Source organism: Arachis ipaensis, chromosome B9 (genome assembly GCF_059453495.1).
Source record: "Arachis ipaensis isolate K30076 ecotype BB chromosome B9, ASM5945349v1, whole genome shotgun sequence".
Lineage (NCBI taxonomy): Eukaryota > Viridiplantae > Streptophyta > Magnoliopsida > Fabales > Fabaceae > Arachis > Arachis ipaensis.
Genome location: NC_142444.1, coordinates 1134989 through 1154523, shown reverse-complemented (window position 1 = coordinate 1154523; position 19535 = coordinate 1134989). Strand labels below are relative to the sequence as shown.

Genomic DNA, 19535 nt, shown 5'->3' with positions numbered 1-19535 from the left:
TGTAATAGAGTAATAGCTCAATGCATAGTAATTCGAATCAGCCCCATTCGAATTATATAGAAACAAAACCAAGGAGTAAATCGAACCAAGTTGCTTCGATATACCTTCACAAAACGCTTATGCATAATTCGAACTATATTGTTTCGAATTATGTAGGAATGTAATTCGAAAGAAGTTGCTTCGAATTACATAATAATATGCTTTGGTTGATTGATGAATCAGATTTTTATTTGGCTGATTTGTGTAACAAGTTTCTTCCCTTGACTTAAATATGTTTTTTACCCTAAATTATACTCACCAACTACTAACTAATGCTACATGCTATGTAAGAACTTTTTATTTTTAATATTGGAGTGGTAGTAGTATTTTTTTAAAATATGGATTGTTGGGGTGTTATACTCAAATGTGGAATCGTTTAACTAAAGAAACAGAAATCGGATCGTCCGATTTATTAGAGATACAGAAATCGGACCGTTTGATTTGTGAGAGGTACACAAATCAGACCGTCTGATTTATGGTAAAAAAAATAAAAAAATTTGAAGTACAGAAATCAGACTCTCCAATTTGTGTATTTTTCACCGTTTTAAAAAATACCAAAAATTACAATATTAAAGTATATCACCACTTCTACTTCCATAACAAAAAAAATTAGCCTCTATGTAAAGGCCACCTTTTTTTTTGTATCTTTTTCAACATGAGCCCATTGGGCCGGAAAGGCCCAAATCATCAGCGCCGCCGCAAAAGTGATATCTTCAGCTTAGCGCCGTCGCGTCTCCCTGCTCTCTCTTGTGGAGGTCCAGAAGCAACCTTCCTTCAATTTCTTTCCATGAAGCAATGAACAGAGAGAATTGGTACGTAATTTGATGAATTCATTTTATTAATTTCATTTATTTACAATTATGCATTATAATCTTCACCACAAAGGATTTGTACACTGAAATTTCACTTCAAAATATGATTTTTGTTGAAATATGATTGATTGCTGTTACAGTAGTTGATGGTGTTCTTCTCTTTGAATGAACCAAACAATGAAAAAAAAAAAAAACCTATCAATCACTTTTCTGATCACAGTTCTAACTCCTAACGGTTTTTCAGAATCAAAGTAAGCTTCTTCTATTCCATGGCATCGAAGCTCATTGTGGAGGCTCCTTTTGAAGCTGAAAACCAACTTGAATTATCTCTGAGACAAGCTTTTGAGTCCCTTCAACCAAATCTAAGACCCCCTTTTTCCTTCTCTATATCCATTCCAAACCCTGACCAATACTCCCAACTTAACCGTGCAATCCTCCATGGCATCCTAACCGAACCACACTTTGCAAAAACCCACATCAAGCACTTACATGGCATAATAACAGATGGGTATGCAATGTTCATCAATTTACTCATCAAAGTAGTTCACCAGTTGTACCCAAAGCTCCTTGGTTCTGTGAAAAGCCAGCTACTTTGGGTTGCTGAGGAAATGATTTATGTGTTGGGGATTGGTTTCGATGCGCTTTTGGTGTCCCTTTTGAGGCAAATCAATGGAGGTGATTTCAGTGATGGAAATTTGTGGTTGTGTTTGAAGATGGCCACACTTTTCTTGAACAAGTGGCAGTGCTTGTTGGAAGAAGAACCGAATGTTTTGTCATGTGCTTTATATGTGTTTCTTAGAGTTTTGGCTGATCATTGTAGAACCAACAGGCCGAGTGATCAAAATTTTGAGACTTTGAGGAGGTTGGAGGTTTATTTGTGTGTGAAGATTGTGAGGGAAGAGTTTCACTTGTGTTTAAGAATCGGCAGGGATTTCATTCGGTTGTTGCAGGATTTGATTCATGTTCTTGAGTTTAGAGATATTTGGAAGGATTTGATGCTTTGTCCATCAAAGTTCAATACTTCAAGATTTGTAAATGTTTTGCAGCTATACCGCACAAGAACTTGTAGCAAGTATGTTTTGCTTAGAATCAATCCTGAGATGGAGACCAGATTGCGGTTTTTGATGACATATGTTAAATTGGGACATCAAAAGAGGCACCAAATATGGTTTTTTCAGAAGTTTCTTCATGAACCAGATAGAGAAACTATCATAGTTGATATAGTTAGATTCATATGTTGTGCACACCATCCACCTAATGAGATCATTCAATCAGACATTGTTCCTCGATGGGCTGTTATAGGCTGGCTTTTGAAGTCATGTAGGAGCAGTTATGTTGAGAGAAGTGTTAAATTTGCTCTGTTTTATGATTGGCTCTTTTTTGATGAAAGTGTTGACAGTGTGATGAACATAGAGCCTGCAATTTTGTTGATGGTGCATTCTATTCAGAAGTACATTGACATCACACACAATCTTCTTGAGTTCTTGTTATATCTTGTGGACAACTATGATGTTCAGGTGGAGAATAAGATTCTCATAGCTAAGGGTGTATCATCAGCTCTTCAGTTACTTGCCAAGAAGGGTGTGATTCAGTCATATGATGTTTTGACTTATTGTCCTGCACTTTCACCCACTCTAAAAGAGGGTCTGGGAAGGTTGATATCAGGTGTAAAAAGCTAGGATGCTGTAATGGATTTCTGCCAAATCTGTCTTTTATTTGAACTCATTATCTGAAGAATGTTGAGTATGTAGCAACCAATGCACACAAATAAAAGGCCCACTTCTTGAAACTTCATTTGGAAAAACTATTTTAACATTCAAATTCTTATTTTTGCAGTCTGAATTCATTTTGCAACAAGAGAGCTTCTTGGCTAAAATGCCATTATAAGATCAATCCGAATCGTAGATACATAACTCGGAGAAAGGGGAAAAAATATCAGACTATGAATTGAAGACAAAAATGAAGAACTAATTGAATTGAGAATGCTGCATGATCCTTTTATCCAACAGCAAAACTCTCCCTCATTTCTACAAGTGTGTAACAGTGTTTGGACAGGTTCAATTTTCGCTCAGCCCCATCTCAATATTGCTGATCCCCAAGTAAGACCAGCACCAAAGCCGGCAGTCGCAACAGTATGGCCTGCCTTGATCTTCCCACTCCGAACTGCTTCATCTAAAGCCAACGGAATAGAAGCTGCACTTGTGTTACCATAATTAGCCAAATTTGATATTACACGTTCCGAGGGGATTTCTAACCGATCAGCGACTGCATCAATGATCCTCTGGTTTGCCTACACTTGTTCAGAAATAAGGAGCAAGTTACCCAATTTATACTCTACTAATCATGAGTTAAATTTTACCACTCAGCTTTGTCATGCAAAGGCATTGATATTTAATCTTCAATGGTTTATCTTAAGATTTAACTTTGTCATTTTGACTACTTGTTGAGAATGCTCATCCTTTTTTGTACTTATTGCTTCTCTTTCAGCAAAATGATATTATAAAAAGCAGTGTTGTGGAGTTAGTGATTTGGTGGTTGCAAAAAATTCTATCAAGCTACGGTTTTTTTCTCCTTTAAATTCATTTTCAATAATAGGATTTAACAAAAACCAAAAGAATGAATGAACTCGATACCTACTGGTTTAGCAAGAAAGTAGATAAATAAGAAATTAATAGCTATATGGAACTTCACATGATGGCACAGAAAAAGAATCATGGAGTTTGGACAACATTCATATAAAGATTATATTAACATTCAACAGTGGTACCACTTTCTTAGATATCAGATGATATGTTCCCGATACCTGATGGAGAAGTAACCAATCGATGCTCGATGCAGGTAGACCAGCCTTTTGTAGGGCAGCTTCAATTGACTGTGGAACAGTTCGCACTGCAAAGCGAAAGACTTCTTTGCCATTCATGTGAATGCATGAATATGAATGTCGCCTGGGAGGAAAGTTGAACACCGAACCATTTGATTCTGCTGCATCATTGGTCTCATCTTCTTTAATTGTAGCATTCAAATGCCTACAGGAAGTGAAATCAGATGCTTAGTCACAAAACATAAGAGAATGGCATTAAAAAATTGAGGAGCAAGGAGCACATACCTTTGACCATCACCATCACTATGCAAATCAAAACCGAATAAACCATCTTCATCACCGCTACAAGCCTGCAGTATAATCGTAAAACGGGAGCAATGTCATCAATTTTTGTTTCCTTTCAACTCAAACTGAGAAGATAACAATGCAAACATTATAATAAGCTAAAATTAACAGTAAGAAGGCAAAGTATTTCATGGAGCTCTCACAAAAAGTTCCATCAAATGGAGCTGTCTAAAATATTTAAAACTCGTCCTATCTCACTTTTCTAGATTTATAGATTGGGAACAAAATAATTAACAATTTTTTATCAGTCTCTTCTCTATGGTTGAGGTTAAACAGAAAAAAGAAAAAAATCTTTTAACTCAAAAGAATACTACCCTTTGCACTGCCACTAAGCCACTAAGATTAGTGTGTTCTCATTATTCAATAATGGAAATACGAAGAGAAAGATAACGAGAAATTGTTACTGGTCATTAGGCAGCAACTCAGTTGAAACTTCTTCCTGAGAACTCCATTGGTGGTCTTCTGTTTCAGTCGGAAGATTTTCTTGCCAGTGGGAACACTGTGGCGACCAAAATGGGTCTCCCGGACAGATTCAAGGTTCGAAGATGATTTTAGTCATCGTTATAAAACAAGACCAACAAAGGTTGCTATAAAAAAGGTTGCTTTTTGGTTCAAAGTTACTACTAATGTGACATAATTATTGTGGATCTGATCGATACAACTAAATACAAAATATTACTTTGTAAATACTAAATTAATATTCATAGATGAGTAAACCTGAGTCAAATTTTTAAACTGTGCAGAGTTTGGATAAAATAGAGTATGGTGAATTGGTGAGGATTGCAACCATGAAGAAGAAGGGGTCGTTAATAAATTTTTTTTAAGAGTTTTGTTCCCAATTTATAAATATTTTAGTCAACTCCATTTGATGGAACTTTCTATAAGAGCTCCATCAAATACTTTGCCCAGTCACAAATGATGTTCGACTGTTCAACTTATTAAATGGAAATATTGAATACTGCTATAAATGACAGACACCATTAGGAAGGTTTACATTTACCTGTACTAGTACAGCAGCGGCTGCATCTCCAAAAAGGATACAGGACCCCCTGTCAGTCCAGTCGACAAATCTTGAAAGACCATCAGCACCAACTACCAGGACATTTTGAAACCCACCACCTACATTCATATTGATAAACAGAGATTTTTTCACCAGATTAAAAAGATATTACAACCTCATTTCAACAAAATAATGAATCCATACCCCTAATGTGACAAGCCGCTGAGATTAAACCCAACACAAATCCACTACAAGCAGCTGTAATGTCATAAGACAATGGATTTCTTTTGCAGCCAAGGTGCTTTTGAATCTGAAATTCATAAGGACAATATAAGAGATCATGAAAGTGATTCAATCATTTGATACAGTTGTGCAGCTTCTCTTATAGTCCAGCCTTAACCCATACCTGAGGGGCAGAGCCGAAAAGATCCTCTGGAGTAGACGAGCACAACAATATTAGATCAACATCATCCGGATCAACCTTTGCCATGTCAAGAGCTTTCTGTGCCGCGTCTACTGCTAAAGTTGTCAAGCTATCCCTGCCTGCAAGCACAACATCAAGCCAGGTCCATCACCACACAATACGACTTCGAATGATATTTTGAACAAGTTGTTATCAATATATTTATGTGATGAATCCACGGAAACAATGGCCTGCTTTATAAGTTATCGATGCTCCATTGACTTCTACAGCAACTAAATTCTAGAGCCACCCTAAGAACATGCTATGTAACCTAACCATAGTAGCTCTAGCAGTAGCAAATAGCAATTCACTAACCTGAAAGAACTCGGCGGTTACGAATCCCAGTACGAACTGATATCCACTCATCATTAGTATCAACTATTTTTGCGAGGTCATCATTGGAAATCTGAAGAGAAGGAACAGCTGAACCACATCCAACTAACTTGCATCCCCTGCTAAAAAGCCTGCAAACAAAGAGTTTACTTGTATAAATAAGAAAGAGAAAACAAAAGACCCCCCCAAAACAAGGAAATTACATATGTCTTGGAAAATCCAAATTCAACCATGATGCAAGAAATTGTAACCTTTTGAGAATGAGCAGAAATGATTACAAGCATCAGATAAGTTTTGAAAACAAAAAGAAATTATTATATCCCAAAATCCATCAAATTCCAAAAAATGAGTATGAAAGTCAAAGCTAGTGTTCAGTGGAGCAAATTAACAAACACGGCATGTGCAGAATTAAGTTAAGCACAAAAAAGGACTAAAAAATGGAGCTTGGAAAGAGAAAGAGACCTGGGTATGGGAGATTGGGAAGGAGAAGAATCAATGGAAGAAGCTTTGCCTTGGAGTGCACTAAAGCAAACAACTTTGGGATACCCAAGTGAAGAATAAGGGGCAAGGAAGAAGGTAGAAGATACATTTGGCATTTTTGCACCAGAAAACTATAAAAGCAAAAGAGATTGATGTATGTATTTGTGTGTGAATTATGTCATATGAGAAAGAAAGAAAGAAAAAAACGAACTGAAAAAAGAGAAGAAAAGAGTGAGATCGTCAAAATCCAAGTAAGATTTTGTGAGAGAGATGTTAATGTTGTTTGTTATGTTAATGTGTTTTCAGAGTCGTTGGGAATTGAAACTAACACGCACACGAATTGAACCAAACAAAAGCGGTGCCTAATGTGTCGCCGTTTTGCGGCGGAGATTACAAAAGAAAAAAAAACCTGTCAATTCTTTTTCATTAACAAAAAAAATTAGAGATTATGTCACGGGATTTGAATCCTCTAAAATTTGAATTTTACTTTAAAAAATAAAGTGTAATTTTTTATTATTTATTTCATAAGTGAGACTAAAAATAAATATAAAAGAGAAACTATTCAAGTCTAGAAGATTATACTTTATTCTTTAAAGTAAAATTCAAACTTTAGAAAATCCAAATCTTATGTAATCAAAATTTTATTTAAACATTTTGTTGATTAATGAATTATTATTTATATAAGATAAAATTTGAATATTTATTTAAGTGAATAAATAAATTAACTATTTGATTAATTCAAACTAATTATTATTTCAACTCACTTATTTTTTAAATAAGTTGAATTTTAAATTTATTTAATTTGATTTAAATAAATTATACACATGTATCTAATCATATATTAAAAGATCAGTCAGATAATTATTTTGTCACTTAAAATGTTAATAATCATTTAAAAAATTGGAATTGTAGTCAAATGACTATGTAAATTTTTTTATATTATTATTAAGTTAAAATTAAACTTTTCAAATTAACTTATTTTGTTTAATATAGAAGAATTAATCAATTAACACACATTTTTCATTTAGTAGGCTTTATTTGATAATAATATAGATAATTAGATATAAAACATACAAGTTGTTTTGAAAAATAAAAATAAAGACATAATTTTTTGTTTTTAGTTTTACTTTTTATTTAGTGGCTAATATCTTATTCTTATATGATAATATATAGATGATTATACATTGAGTAGATATAATTTTTAAAAAAGAAAGAAAATATACATAAAAGTATTGTATAAAAGAACAATTATTATATGTATTTACATATATTATTTTATATATTTTTAATATATGTTTATATTCTAATATATATAATCTATATAAATAATTGATTGATAGCTCACTTTTAATATAATATCACCATCATTTTCTTTTCTTGTGTTATTGATCCAACTGCTTTTGTGGCTTGTTCAATTGTTGTAACCCACTACCCACCAATACCATCCTTATTCTTCCAAGCAACAATCATGTGTTTAATTTAAAGTACTAATTAATGTAGTTACATATCTGGCTACCTGCTTTGCAAAAAATAGTTTAATGTTTTATGAGTATTACTAACTATACTTTTTAATTAATCAATTATTTTAGAGTATGACTTTGATGCTTTATCAAATTTAAAAAGATTTATGCTCATTAACTAATTGTAGTATTTTTTCTTGCATAGTTATTAAAATAATCAAATAATATATATGGGTGAAAATTAACTATATTATTAACTTAAAAGATGAAAATAAAGCTAGTGTAGCATAAATCTTATCTTCTAATCAAATATACTTTCAAAGTGTATTTGGATGGGGTCATTAAATTATTAAAGAAAAGAAAATAATTATGGAAAATATTTAAAATAATTTATAACAAAATTGTGTTTGGGCATTCAATAGAAGAATTATAACATTTAAGAAAATTTAATGAATAATTTTAATTAGCTAAAATAAAGGATTTCAATTTTCACTTATAGTAAATGGATTTTAATTTCTCATTCTTTTATCTTAATTAAAATTAACAAAAAAAGAAGTCAAATGAGAGAAAAATAAACCAATAGAAGTAATTTAATTACATTGCCCATACAAAAAATTTTATAAATGCAAGTAATATATTTATTTCATCCAAATAAAAAATGTTGCAATTGATTAAAATTTAATTAAAACATAAATGTCTATGTGTTTAAAATTCTATAAAATTTTAAAATACTTTTATCTAAACACAACCTCAATATGTAAAAATCAAATTCTTCTTTTAGTAATAAAAATACTCAATCAATAAGTCAATATCTTATATGAAAGAAGGGGCAAGAGAGAGTTTTTAATTTACAATGACATTTGGCTCACATGTTATATAAATTTCTAAACCAAATTTTCCTACTAATAAATGGTGGGGAAAGATTGATCCATGTTTGGGACCCTTAACCCTGTGCATGTTTGCCAAGTCAAGGACTCAAGGCACCTCAATAGTTAAATTTGATTCCCCTAATAAATTATTCTTTTTTTCTTTTTGGACATACGTAATAATAAATTATTCCGAACATTGATATTAACGCTTTTTTTTTTTTTTAAATTAAGTGAGGGCACAAGGCTAGAAACAAGACTAATAAAGATCATAATAGTTTTAAAATAACCGACTTATAATTACTAACCATCAGAGTGGCGCAGCGGAAGCGTGGTGGGCCCATAACCCACAGGTCCCTGGATCGAAACCAGGCTCTGATATAAAAAAGAGAAGCTTCTCCCACTTTAACAGGATTTTGGGGAAAATGGCATGACTTGATACTTGAACTGCAGATAGAGAGAAGTATGTGGTATGATGTCTCTGCCATTTGGAATGTTTCTTGAACCTCTTTTCACTTTTAATATCTGATGTGCTTATGAAATTTCGCTATTCTTTATTTGCATTGGGTTGTTGTTGACTTGTTGGCTTATCCATTCAGAAAATATTTAGTTTTTTTCTTTGGTGATAATATGCAATGGAATATAAAGCTTGAATCCTTTCATTTGATTTTGGGACAGCATGTATCACTCTTTTTTGTATACTATTTCCTTCCAAATCTAGATTTTGATGGCCTTTGTTGGCTGTATAAGCAATTCTTAAATTCTTAATTATTAGCTATTGATCAGGTTATATTTCTGACTCGTTTCATGTTGGTGGTAGTTACTTTAATGTATTTTATATGAATAAGTATAGAGAGTCAATGGTCTAAGCGTACAATGTGTACAATGGAGGTTTAGGAAGTATTAGAGATATGACCATTAGTGTTACATTATCCTGTCAGGTTACGCTTTTGGGAGGAATGGTTTCATGATATGATATTAGAGTTCTAGATCCAAAAGATTAAAAGTTCGATTCTTGGTGAACCCCAAAATCAGCTTAAGCTTTTGAAATAAGTGGTTTTATAACATGAGATGTTTATTATCCCTAGTATCCGGATGGTTATTCTGGATAGTACGGATGATGTTCATTTTACTCATTTTATATGTTGTTACCTCTTGAATTTTGCAGGAAAAATTTGCCGTGTCTACACCAACACTTCTATTTAATCTTGAACTAGACACACTACGGTATATTCTCTTTATATATACATACATGTTGCTGTGCCTAAATCCATAGTTTTAATACAATTATTTTTGACAGAGTTAGTATTGAATTTACAGTGCCGATTTAGGCCTTTTGGGCTTCCCTCCCAAAGATTCTTGACGTTTTTATATGTTTATGACACTGCATAACAACCTTTGAAGCTGTGTTAAAAAAAAAATAGAGGATTACTGTTACTTATATGTTCAGGGAAAAAATGCTTATAACATTTGCGAGTTAGAATTATAGAATTTAGAGTGTAAAGGTTTAAAATGTAACATTTCAAGACCTGACTCTCCCTCCCTTTTCCTCTGAAACAGGAATTCACAAAGACACAAACAAATGCTATACATACAACATCAACAAAGTCTTATTTCACTTGGTGGGTCGATTATATGAATTAAATAATTTCATTGAATTCTATTATGTATGATGTTTACAGTAAGATATAAATCTTCTTTAATTACTTCGTGTATGTTTTTTGGAAGAGGAGAGAAGCTCTCTACAATTTCTTCGAAGAGGCTACAAGGTGTTCTATTTTGTTAGTTTATCAGTCTATGTTTTTGTTTATGCTTGTGGCTTGTTTGTTGGCGTCTCTTATTCACATATAAGGGTCCTTTTTTTCAGCTTATTTTGCCAAAATACTGTATAAGAAAGCCAGGTTTCACATATTTGGATAAAATTTAGAAATAATTAGGATTTTGCGAGTTTTAAGCTTTTTTTATTTTGTTGGAGCTGAAGATAGTAGCATATAAGAAAAATCAACTTTTAGTTTTTTCAATTATAAAGAAACTTTTGTCAAACATGCCTGAAATCTTTTACCTGCCTCATTTGATATTGCAGGCAAGCACATGGTGGGAAGAAGATTTTGATTTGGAAGCATCTTCTGCATGGAGGAGCTGATCACTACACTATAAAACTAATATAAGAGATTCTCTCTGTTTTTTTTGTTATTTAAATGTAAGTATTATGTAATATTCCCAATTTTCTGTTCAGTTTGAAACCAATGTGACCCATTTTGTGGCATTTATAGTTGAATTGTTGCAAACAAATATCAGATGGAATTTCCAAACCCAATTGTAACAAATCATATTGTGGGAATCCACCAAAGTATACCAGCAATTAGTTTGATAAAAGGTTAAAGAAACCCATCATATCCCTGAAAAGACCATTAATCTCTCTATCTTGCGGAATTGATTTGGATCCTCTCATACTTAGAATAAAAAAGTTTGCTCTAACCAGATCATGTTTGCTTCAAACATGAGAGAATTTAACTTCATGGAATCATGTTGCATTTATTGTCTATGTAATCCCATAGTTTGATTTGCTAACATGCATAACAAATATATATGTATAGCCCAAGTAGAAGATTGTTAGGAAATTATTATTTCTTAATATATTTATGGATAATACATATATATTAATTATAATCACAAATTAAGTAATTTCACATTAAATGACTTATATAACGGTTATCTCATTTATTGTCATAAATATTAAATTAAATAAATCATTATTACTTTTGATTTGGATAAATGAGATTAAAACCATATATACTATTTTATTTAAGTTTTAGGGTTTAATGAGTGTTACACTCAAATATAAAGAATATTTCAGAATTTTGGTCTCCAACACATCAAACTCGTATCCGTATCTCTTTTCCCACAGTGGAGTTGTGATTCAGCCCTATTAGGGATGCAGAAGATTTTGGTTGACGAAGATCAAAGAAGCACAAGAGCTAAGCTCTCTTATCTCAACTATGCTCTCGAATGAAGTGACGTTTTCTCGCTCTCAGTTATATTTCTTAATAATTTAACATGGATGATCTTGAGATTGAGAAATACTAAAATTTTCAAATAAAATAGAATTTTTATTCAATCAAATAATGATAAATAAATTTATTGAATTAAATTATAATAATATGATCATTAGATGATAAAAAATGTTAGAAAAATAAATAAATAATATTTTAAGAGTATAGAAATATATATTAAATTGTCATTTCACTTTACTTTTTTAATCAACGACAATAAATAACTTGAATTAATTAGATTTTTACAAAAAATTATATACCTAAAATTATTTCATTTCTTCAAAAAATTTTTGAACATATAATAGTTCAATGAGAGGTTCACTATTGAGAATTGAATATAATATTTTTAAATTCGTATTTTCAATAAAAATATGTACTTAGTTCTATCCATCCTAAATAATTCTATATTCACAATTACTTATCCATCTAAATAATTTTAACATAGATAAAATATTATCTTTAGATGCAAAAAATTTAAAATATATTTATTCTATTTCAAAAATTAATATTCATATTTAACTTAGAATTTCAACAAATATGATAAAAATATTATATTTTTTAGTTAAAAAAGTAAAATATCTATAAATATATTTTTGTGCTTTAGCTTTAAATTTAAAAAAAAAAAAATTGACAAGTTAATGGAATCAAATCATATTTTTATAACATATATAAGAATGTATATTACACATAAATAAAAAATGTTAGGTGTAATAAGAATAAATACATAAATTAAAGTAAAATTTTAAAAAATAAGAACCAATAAAATATTGAAAAAAATATATCTCTATTTTTTAGATACATATTTATAATTTAAAAAACTTAAAATTTTCTAACTTCTTGTTAACTTCATAGTTAGTTATTGTTTTATGGTGGAAACTCAAGTGCAGTCGACTTCACGTGAAGTTGATAACTGAGAGCCGATAGATAATTTGATTGATTTGACTAAATTTTTATATAACAGCTCTCAGATATCAACTTTACATGAAGTCGATTTCACCTGAATTTTCACATTATTTCATTCTTTCTTTTACATTACTTCATATAAAAAACACGGTTTCTTCTTCTTTCTTTTACATTACATTCTTAAATGTGATAACACCACTTTCTCGTTTTGAAACTCATCCAAAATGTTCTCATGATGAAGTCAGATAGCACCTTCTTCTTCTTTTATTATTGTTATTATTATTTATTTGCCCCCTTGTTTATGTGATTGTACCTGTATATAGTTTCGAAACGAAAGAAGTAATTGGCACACTTTAAATCTTTAAAATCTTATGATTCACCATTATTAAGGCTATTTTTTGTGATTTCATTCTACTATATTTGTGTTCATAAAATATTTTCTTTTCCAATCCCAGCACACTGATAACAAACATAAAAAATATGATGTGAAAGACATGGTTAGGGGTGACAAAACAGGTCGAGCTCCGTCAGACCGATCCGCTAAACCCGCTAAAAAAAGGTGGGTCGGGTTAGGATTTGGAGCCCGCCAAATCTGCACCGCCAAATTGGCGGGTTTTGGCGGGGCAGGGCGGGCCGGTCTAAGCGGGTCGAAGATTTTTATTTTTTATTTTTTTATTAAATAAAAGAGTGATTACTATTATAAAATTTTTAAACACTTTTTTTCATTTTTTGTTTTTATTCTTATATTTTAGTTATTAATTTTATTTATTTTATTTTACAATTTCGTATATATACTCAAATTATGTGACTTATTTTTTAAGATAAAGATATTCTATTGACAAATATTATTTTGAACAATTTTATTAAAGTTAAAAATTTAAAAAAATAGTAAAAAAATTATATTATAATTTGACTATTTTTTATTTGTATTTGATTTTTTAATTATTATTTTTTGGTTAATTTTAATAAATTTTATTTTTCAAAAAAAAAGAAGCGGGTTAGCCCGCCAATCCGCCATAAAGTGGGACGGACTAGCATTTTGAACCCATTTTATTTGGTGGGCGGGCCAGTCCGCCCCGTTTATAGGGCGGGCCTAGGAGGGTTGGGGTGGGCCGGCCCGCTTTACCACCCCTAGACATGGTGCATAGTCATCTTCTGCAGGTGGAGCATAAGATAAAGCATAAATAAACATAATTGTTATTTAAAAATAAACATAATAATCTATTTTTATTTAATTGTAACGCAGTTGATTTTATTTGGTCTTAATAATAGAGTTGTTACCAATAAAATAATTTGTACTTAATTAGTTTGAGTGAAGAAACACAAAAAATCAAAAGTTTAAGTAAGAAGATATAGATGGTATGTTCATAATTTTTTTTAATTATAATACATATAATAGTATGATATTATATACAAAATATTTTTAAAACACATTCAAAATCATAAAATTATAGAATTTAAATATAAATGTTAATAATATAATTAATCTTTTGATTTTTGATTCGATAAAATGTAACTAATATTTATTATTTAATTATTAGTTGAAAATATTAACGTTTTTAAATAAAGTAAGTTATACTTAATTAATTTGATTAAAGATGCACAAAAAATTAAAAATTTAAGTAAAAACATGTAAATAGTATATTCATAATTTTTTTTTAATTATAATACATCTAAAAATATGATGTTATATATAAATTATTTTTAAAATATATTTAAAATTTAAAAGTTTAAGTAAGAATACGTAGATGTTATGTTCATAATTTTTTTTTTTCTAAATCTTATATGAGAAGAAGGGGCAAGAGAGAGTTTTTAAATTTACAATCACATTTGGCTTACATTTTATATAAATTTCTAAACCAAATTTTCCTACTAATAAATGGTGGGGAAAAATTGATCCATGTTTGGGACCCTTAACCCTGTGCATGTTTGCCAAGACAAGGACTCAAGGCACCTCAATAGTTAAACTTGATTCCCCTAATAAATTATTTTTTTTTTCTTTTTGGACATACGTAATAAATTATTCCAAACATTGATATTAACGTTTTTTTTTTATAAATTAAGTGAGGGCACAAGGCCCAACAAAAATAGAAACAAGACTAATAAAGGCTCGATCAGGGTTGTGGACATTGGAGATCATAATAGTTTCAAAATAAGCGATTTACCATTAACAGCCATCAGAGTGGCGCAGCGGAAGCGTGGTGGGCCCATAACCCACAGGTCCCTGGATCGAAACCAGGCTCTGATATTGAAAAGAGAAGTTTCTCCTACTTAGCAGAGTTTTTGGGCTCAGGTCCCATTTTTACACCAAATAAAAAGGAGGCAACATATATGGCCCAACAATTTTTATATGACTTTTTAAAAAAACATATTGCGCCATGACAAAAAACATTTAAGATATTACGGAAATAAAATAAAAAATTACAGTATTCCAAAAAAATAATAAAATAATTACAAAATTAAGTCTCTTAAGGAAAACTATGCATACTTATTTAAATAATTATTTTTTAACCTAATAATTTACACATCTAAGTATAGTTATAATTGCATATTCTTACAACTTCAATAATTATGTATAATATAAAGTAATTATATACTATTAATCAACAAAAAATAGAAAATATGAATAAATAAATAAAGTAAACAATTATTATAATGAAGAACTATTTAGCATTAAAAATAAATTTAAATTAATAGAATAATTTATTTATTTAAATAAATATTAAAATTTTAAATCATATATAATAATTTATTAACCAATAATAAATTCTTCAATATAGCTGACAAATTAATCTTTGTTTGACCAAATTGGAAAAACAGTAGAAGAAGGAAAAAAAAAAAAAAACTATTTAGCATAATGGATATTTTTTTTGGCTTGTATTTTTTAATATTTAACATTTAATATTGGTATCCATAATAATCCATACGTAATTGGGGTGTTGTGTGACAATGCTTCTTCTCTGCGCTTCTTCCATCTCTTCTCCACCTCACAAACTCTTCACTCCTCTCTTCTCTTCTTCTTCTTCTTCTTCTTCTTCTTCATCTTCATCTTCTTCTTCTTCTTCAACCTCACATTCTCTCAGAAACCCCTTATTCCCATTCAAGCTCACTACTTCCACCACCACCAGAATCCAAAGCCTTGCTAAGGAAGAAGCTTCATCTTCATCTTCATCAGAATTAGGTTATGATCCAAAGGCAGGTGTTTCCGTTTACAAGCCCAAATCATACGAAGTTCTCGTCACTGATGCAGCCAATTCCCTCGCTTTTGCTCTCCAAGACGCCAAAATTCGCCTCGAGATCGATTTCCCGTACATCTCTTTTTGCATTTCTTTTTTCACAATTTCTAAAAAGCTTCAACTTTGAATAAAAGCTAGAAACTTTGTTGTAATTTGTAACTTATAATAGTCTTCGTCCATGCATAGTGATACTTTGTCTTTAAGATAGTCGTTTTTATTTATTGTTCAAGTAAAGCTTATTATTGATTTTTCAATGGTTAATGCAATGCTTTACATGGTTTCTATGTTCCTGTGTGACAGTTAGCATCATATTGCTATTTTGGAAATGGTTTAGTTTCTTGTTTGGACACTAGATACTATTATTATCTTCTTTTCCTATGTTGTTAACCTATAACTCTTCAGGATTCCAATTAACAATTGAGCTTTTAGGTGTGGCTTTTATTGCTGTAATTCTCTTCCTGACTTTTGTTCCCTTGGGTTGTGTATGCAGGCCCTTGCCCAGCAACATAAGTTCTTATAAGGTACTATTCTTTGCTATCATGAAACAAATGTTATGAAGTGACTAATGTTTGTCAGTTTTGGCCCTTCATTATATGTAGCTGCAACTTTTCCATTGTAGTGCTATTAATGATAGTTGAGAGTGCCTTAACTTGTCAACTTTTACTTCTTCTTCATTAGTACTTAGCTTCAGATTCTTAGATGCACTTGCGGATATTGTCACAATCAATAACATAACATTTTAAGATATGGCGCACGGCTAACTTGAATTCTGATCTAAAATGACATTTATTTCTTATTGGTTGTGAGCACAGTTCATGTGTGTCGACATATAAGTCCGTTTAGTTGATTTTCATGTCTATGCTTTATGTTAGGCTAACATCAATTTCATGCTTCAAGAGACATTGTTCTAATTCACGGTTACTTGACCTTTGTGAGGCATGCGTCTCAAAACATTGCACATAATTGTCTCAAATTCCTAAATATTTCAAGGGATCTTCAGATGAGTTCATTGATGCCAACATTCAACTCGCATTGGCTGTTGTGAAAAAGCTCCAGGAGAAACAGGAGACCCGAGCTTGCTTAGTAAGAAGACGCATTATTTTCGTCCCATCCTTACTTAGAAGAAATATTTATTCTCGTGAATAAATTTTTACCTTCTGTTTTTCTGGAGAAGATCTTATGATATATGTTCCCGATTGTAGGTCTTCCCTGATAAGCCAGAAAAGCGCAGAGCCTCCGAGTTGTTCAAATCAGCTCTGGATTCGGTAATGAAAATACACTTATTATGATTTTTTCCCCATCTTTCTAATGGATTTATCTTATTTTCCTGCATCTTTCTTATTTTGAAGTGTCATTTTTGTTGTGAATTCAGATTGATGGCATTACCATTGGTTCCTTAGATGATGTCCCTGCTGGACCTATGACTTCATTTTTCCGGTCCGTTAGGAACACCCTTGATTTTGATTTTGAAGATGAAAATGAAGGTTTGTTCTTTGGGGAAAATGGCACTAGGATATTGTACTAAGTTAATAACTTTTTCCAAATTATCATGTTCGAAACTTAGGGATGAGAATATATCAAAAATTCAAAATTAATAATAATGCACGATGACTTGATACTTGAATTGCAGATAGATGGAAGTCTAATGAGCCTCCATCACTCTACATATTCCTTAACTGCAGTACGCGTGAACTTGCAAATATAGAGAAGTATGTGGTATGGTGTCTCTGCCATTTGGAATGTTTCTTGAACCTCTTTTCACTTTTAATATTTGATGTGCTTATGAAATTTCGCTATTCTTTATTTGCATTGGGTTGTTGTTGGCTTATCCATTCAGAAAATATTTAGTTTTTTTCTTTGGTGATAATATGCAATGGAATATAAAGCTTGAATCCTTTCATTTGATTTTGGGACAGCATGTATCACTCTTTTTTGTATACTATTTTCTTCCAAATCTAGATTTTGATGGCCTTTGTTGGCTGTATAAGCAATTCTTAAATTCTTAATTATTAGCTATTGATCAGGTTATATTTCTGACTCGTTTCATGTAGGTGGTAGTTACTTTAATGTATTTTATATATTGTTACCTCTTGAATTTTGCAGGAAAAATTTGCCGTGTCTACACCAACACTTCTATTTAATCTTGAACTAGACACACTACGGTATATTCTCTTTATATATACATACATGTTGCTGTGCCTAAATCCATAGTTTTAATATAATTATTTTTGACAGAGTTAGTATTGAATTTACAGTGCCGATTTAGGCCTTTTGGGCTTCCCTCCCAAAGATTTGCATTACCGTTTCCTTTCACAATTTACTCCGGTATTCTACATTAGAATCAGAGAGTATTCAAAGGTGCCTCTTCTTTATTGAATTGTTTTTACCTGATCATTTTCTCAAATAATTGGTATTGATTGTTTTCTTTTTATGTTTTTAAGACAGTTGCAATAGCACCTTATATTGTCAATTACAGTGGAGCAGTGTTCCGCCAGTATCCAGGTATGGCTATATGGTATTTTGATCTTAGTATATAACCAGTGCACTAAATTGTTACTTAATAGTTTGTTGTTCAGGTCCTTGGCAGGTGATGCTTAAGCAAGCAGATGGTTCTTACGCTTGCATAGCAGAAAGCGCAATCCGCTTCACCCTTGGTGAAGTAAATACACCATCTTTAACTCTTTTCACTTTTTAAACTGTAAACACTTTGATATTAACTTTTAAACTGATGTAGGCCAAAGAAGAGTTGTTGAGAGTCTTGGGACTTCAAGAAGAGGAGGGAAGCTCTCTAGAATTTCTTCGAAGAGGCTACAAGGTGTTCTATTTTGTTAGTTTATCAGTCTATGTTTTTGTTTATGCTTGTTGCTTGTTTGTTGGCGCGTCTCTTATTCACATATAAGGGTGCTTTTATTCAACTTATTTTGCCAAAATACTGTATAAGAAAGCCAGGTTTCACATATTTGGATAAATTTTAGAAATAATCAGGATTTTGCGAGTTTTAAGCTTTTTTTTTTTTTGTTGGAGCTGAAGATAGTAGCATATAAGAAAAATCAACTTTTAGTTTTTTCAATTATAAAGAAACTTTTGTCAAACATGCCTGAAATCTTTTACCTGCCTCATTTGATATTGCAGGCAAGCACATGGTGGGAAGAAGATTTTGATTTGGAAGCATCTTCTGCATGGAGGAGCTGATCACTACACTGTAAAACTACTATAAGAGATTCTCTCTGTTTTTTTTTTTTTTTTTTAATTTTAATGTAAGTTTTATGTAATATTCCCAATTTTCTGTTCAGTTTGAAACCAATGTGACCCATTTGTGGCATTTATAGTTGAATTGTTGCAAACAAATATCAGATGGAATTTCCAAACCCAATTGTAACAAATCAAATTGTGGGAATCCACCAAAGTATACCAGCAATTAGATTGATAAAAGGTTAAAGAAACCCATCATATCCCTGAAAAGACCATTAATCTCTCTATCTTGCGGAATTGATTTGGATCCTCTCATACTTAGAATAAAAAAATTTGCTCTAACCAGATATGTTTGCTTCAAACATGAGAGGATTTAACTTCATGGAATCTTGTTGCATTTATTGTCTGTGTAATCCCATAGTTTGATTTGCTAACATGCATAACAAATAGATGACGATTAGAAATGTACTTGTATTTATTCAATCTGCACAAGCAACACTATAGTCTTCATTTCTTGTGACTATTACCATTT

At 31.2% G+C, this 19535-nt stretch overlaps 3 protein-coding genes, 1 long non-coding RNA gene and 2 other non-coding genes across 7 annotated transcripts; 5 read left to right on the top strand and 1 right to left on the bottom strand.

Annotated features, from left to right (window-relative positions):
- Nucleotides 1-696: 696 nt before the first annotated feature.
- On the top strand, nt 697-3321 carry EMB2739 (embryo defective 2739). Of its 2 annotated transcripts, XR_001614845.3 has the most exons (3): nt 717-851; nt 1096-2594; nt 2688-3321. XR_001614845.3 is itself a non-coding variant. In XM_016318957.3 (2 exons), exon 2 carries the CDS (start codon nt 1121-1123, stop codon nt 2528-2530), a length of 1410 nt encoding a protein of 469 aa, XP_016174443.1. In that variant the 5' UTR covers nt 697-851; nt 1096-1120; the 3' UTR covers nt 2531-2655. The 2 variants fall into 2 exon arrangements, 1 of the variants encoding a protein (XP_016174443.1); XM_016318957.3 differs by lacking the exon at nt 2688-3321 and having other exon boundaries at nt 697-851; nt 1096-2655.
- On the bottom strand, nt 2646-6732 carry LOC107617196 (beta-ketoacyl-[acyl-carrier-protein] synthase III A, chloroplastic). The gene is made up of 8 exons (XM_016318960.3): nt 6276-6732; nt 5796-5944; nt 5424-5560; nt 5222-5327; nt 5018-5136; nt 3958-4022; nt 3655-3877; nt 2646-3141 (listed from the first exon to the last, which is right to left on the bottom strand). Exons 1-8 carry the CDS (start codon nt 6407-6409, stop codon nt 2920-2922), a joined length of 1155 nt encoding a protein of 384 aa, XP_016174446.1. The 5' UTR covers nt 6410-6732; the 3' UTR covers nt 2646-2919.
- Nucleotides 6733-8928: 2196 nt separating this feature from the next.
- On the top strand, nt 8929-9000 carry TRNAM-CAU (transfer RNA methionine (anticodon CAU)). Its single transcript has one exon. It is a non-coding gene; the product is annotated as a tRNA-Met (tRNA).
- Nucleotides 8941-10911, top strand: LOC107617201 (uncharacterized). The gene is made up of 3 exons (XR_015900008.1): nt 8941-9089; nt 9788-9846; nt 10180-10911. It is a non-coding gene; the product is annotated as an uncharacterized LOC107617201 (long non-coding RNA).
- Nucleotides 10912-14751: 3840 nt separating this feature from the next.
- On the top strand, nt 14752-14823 carry TRNAM-CAU (transfer RNA methionine (anticodon CAU)). Its single transcript has one exon. It is a non-coding gene; the product is annotated as a tRNA-Met (tRNA).
- A 629-nt stretch (nt 14824-15452) lies between these two features.
- On the top strand, nt 15453-19254 carry LPA3 (Low PSII Accumulation 3). The gene is made up of 12 exons (XM_016318959.3): nt 15453-15883; nt 16302-16332; nt 16802-16894; nt 17014-17076; nt 17184-17295; nt 17442-17527; nt 17915-17973; nt 18067-18169; nt 18253-18313; nt 18388-18470; nt 18546-18626; nt 18944-19254. Exons 1-12 carry the CDS (start codon nt 15525-15527, stop codon nt 19001-19003), a joined length of 1191 nt encoding a protein of 396 aa, XP_016174445.1. The 5' UTR covers nt 15453-15524; the 3' UTR covers nt 19004-19254.
- The last annotated feature ends 281 nt before the right edge of the window (nt 19255-19535 follow it).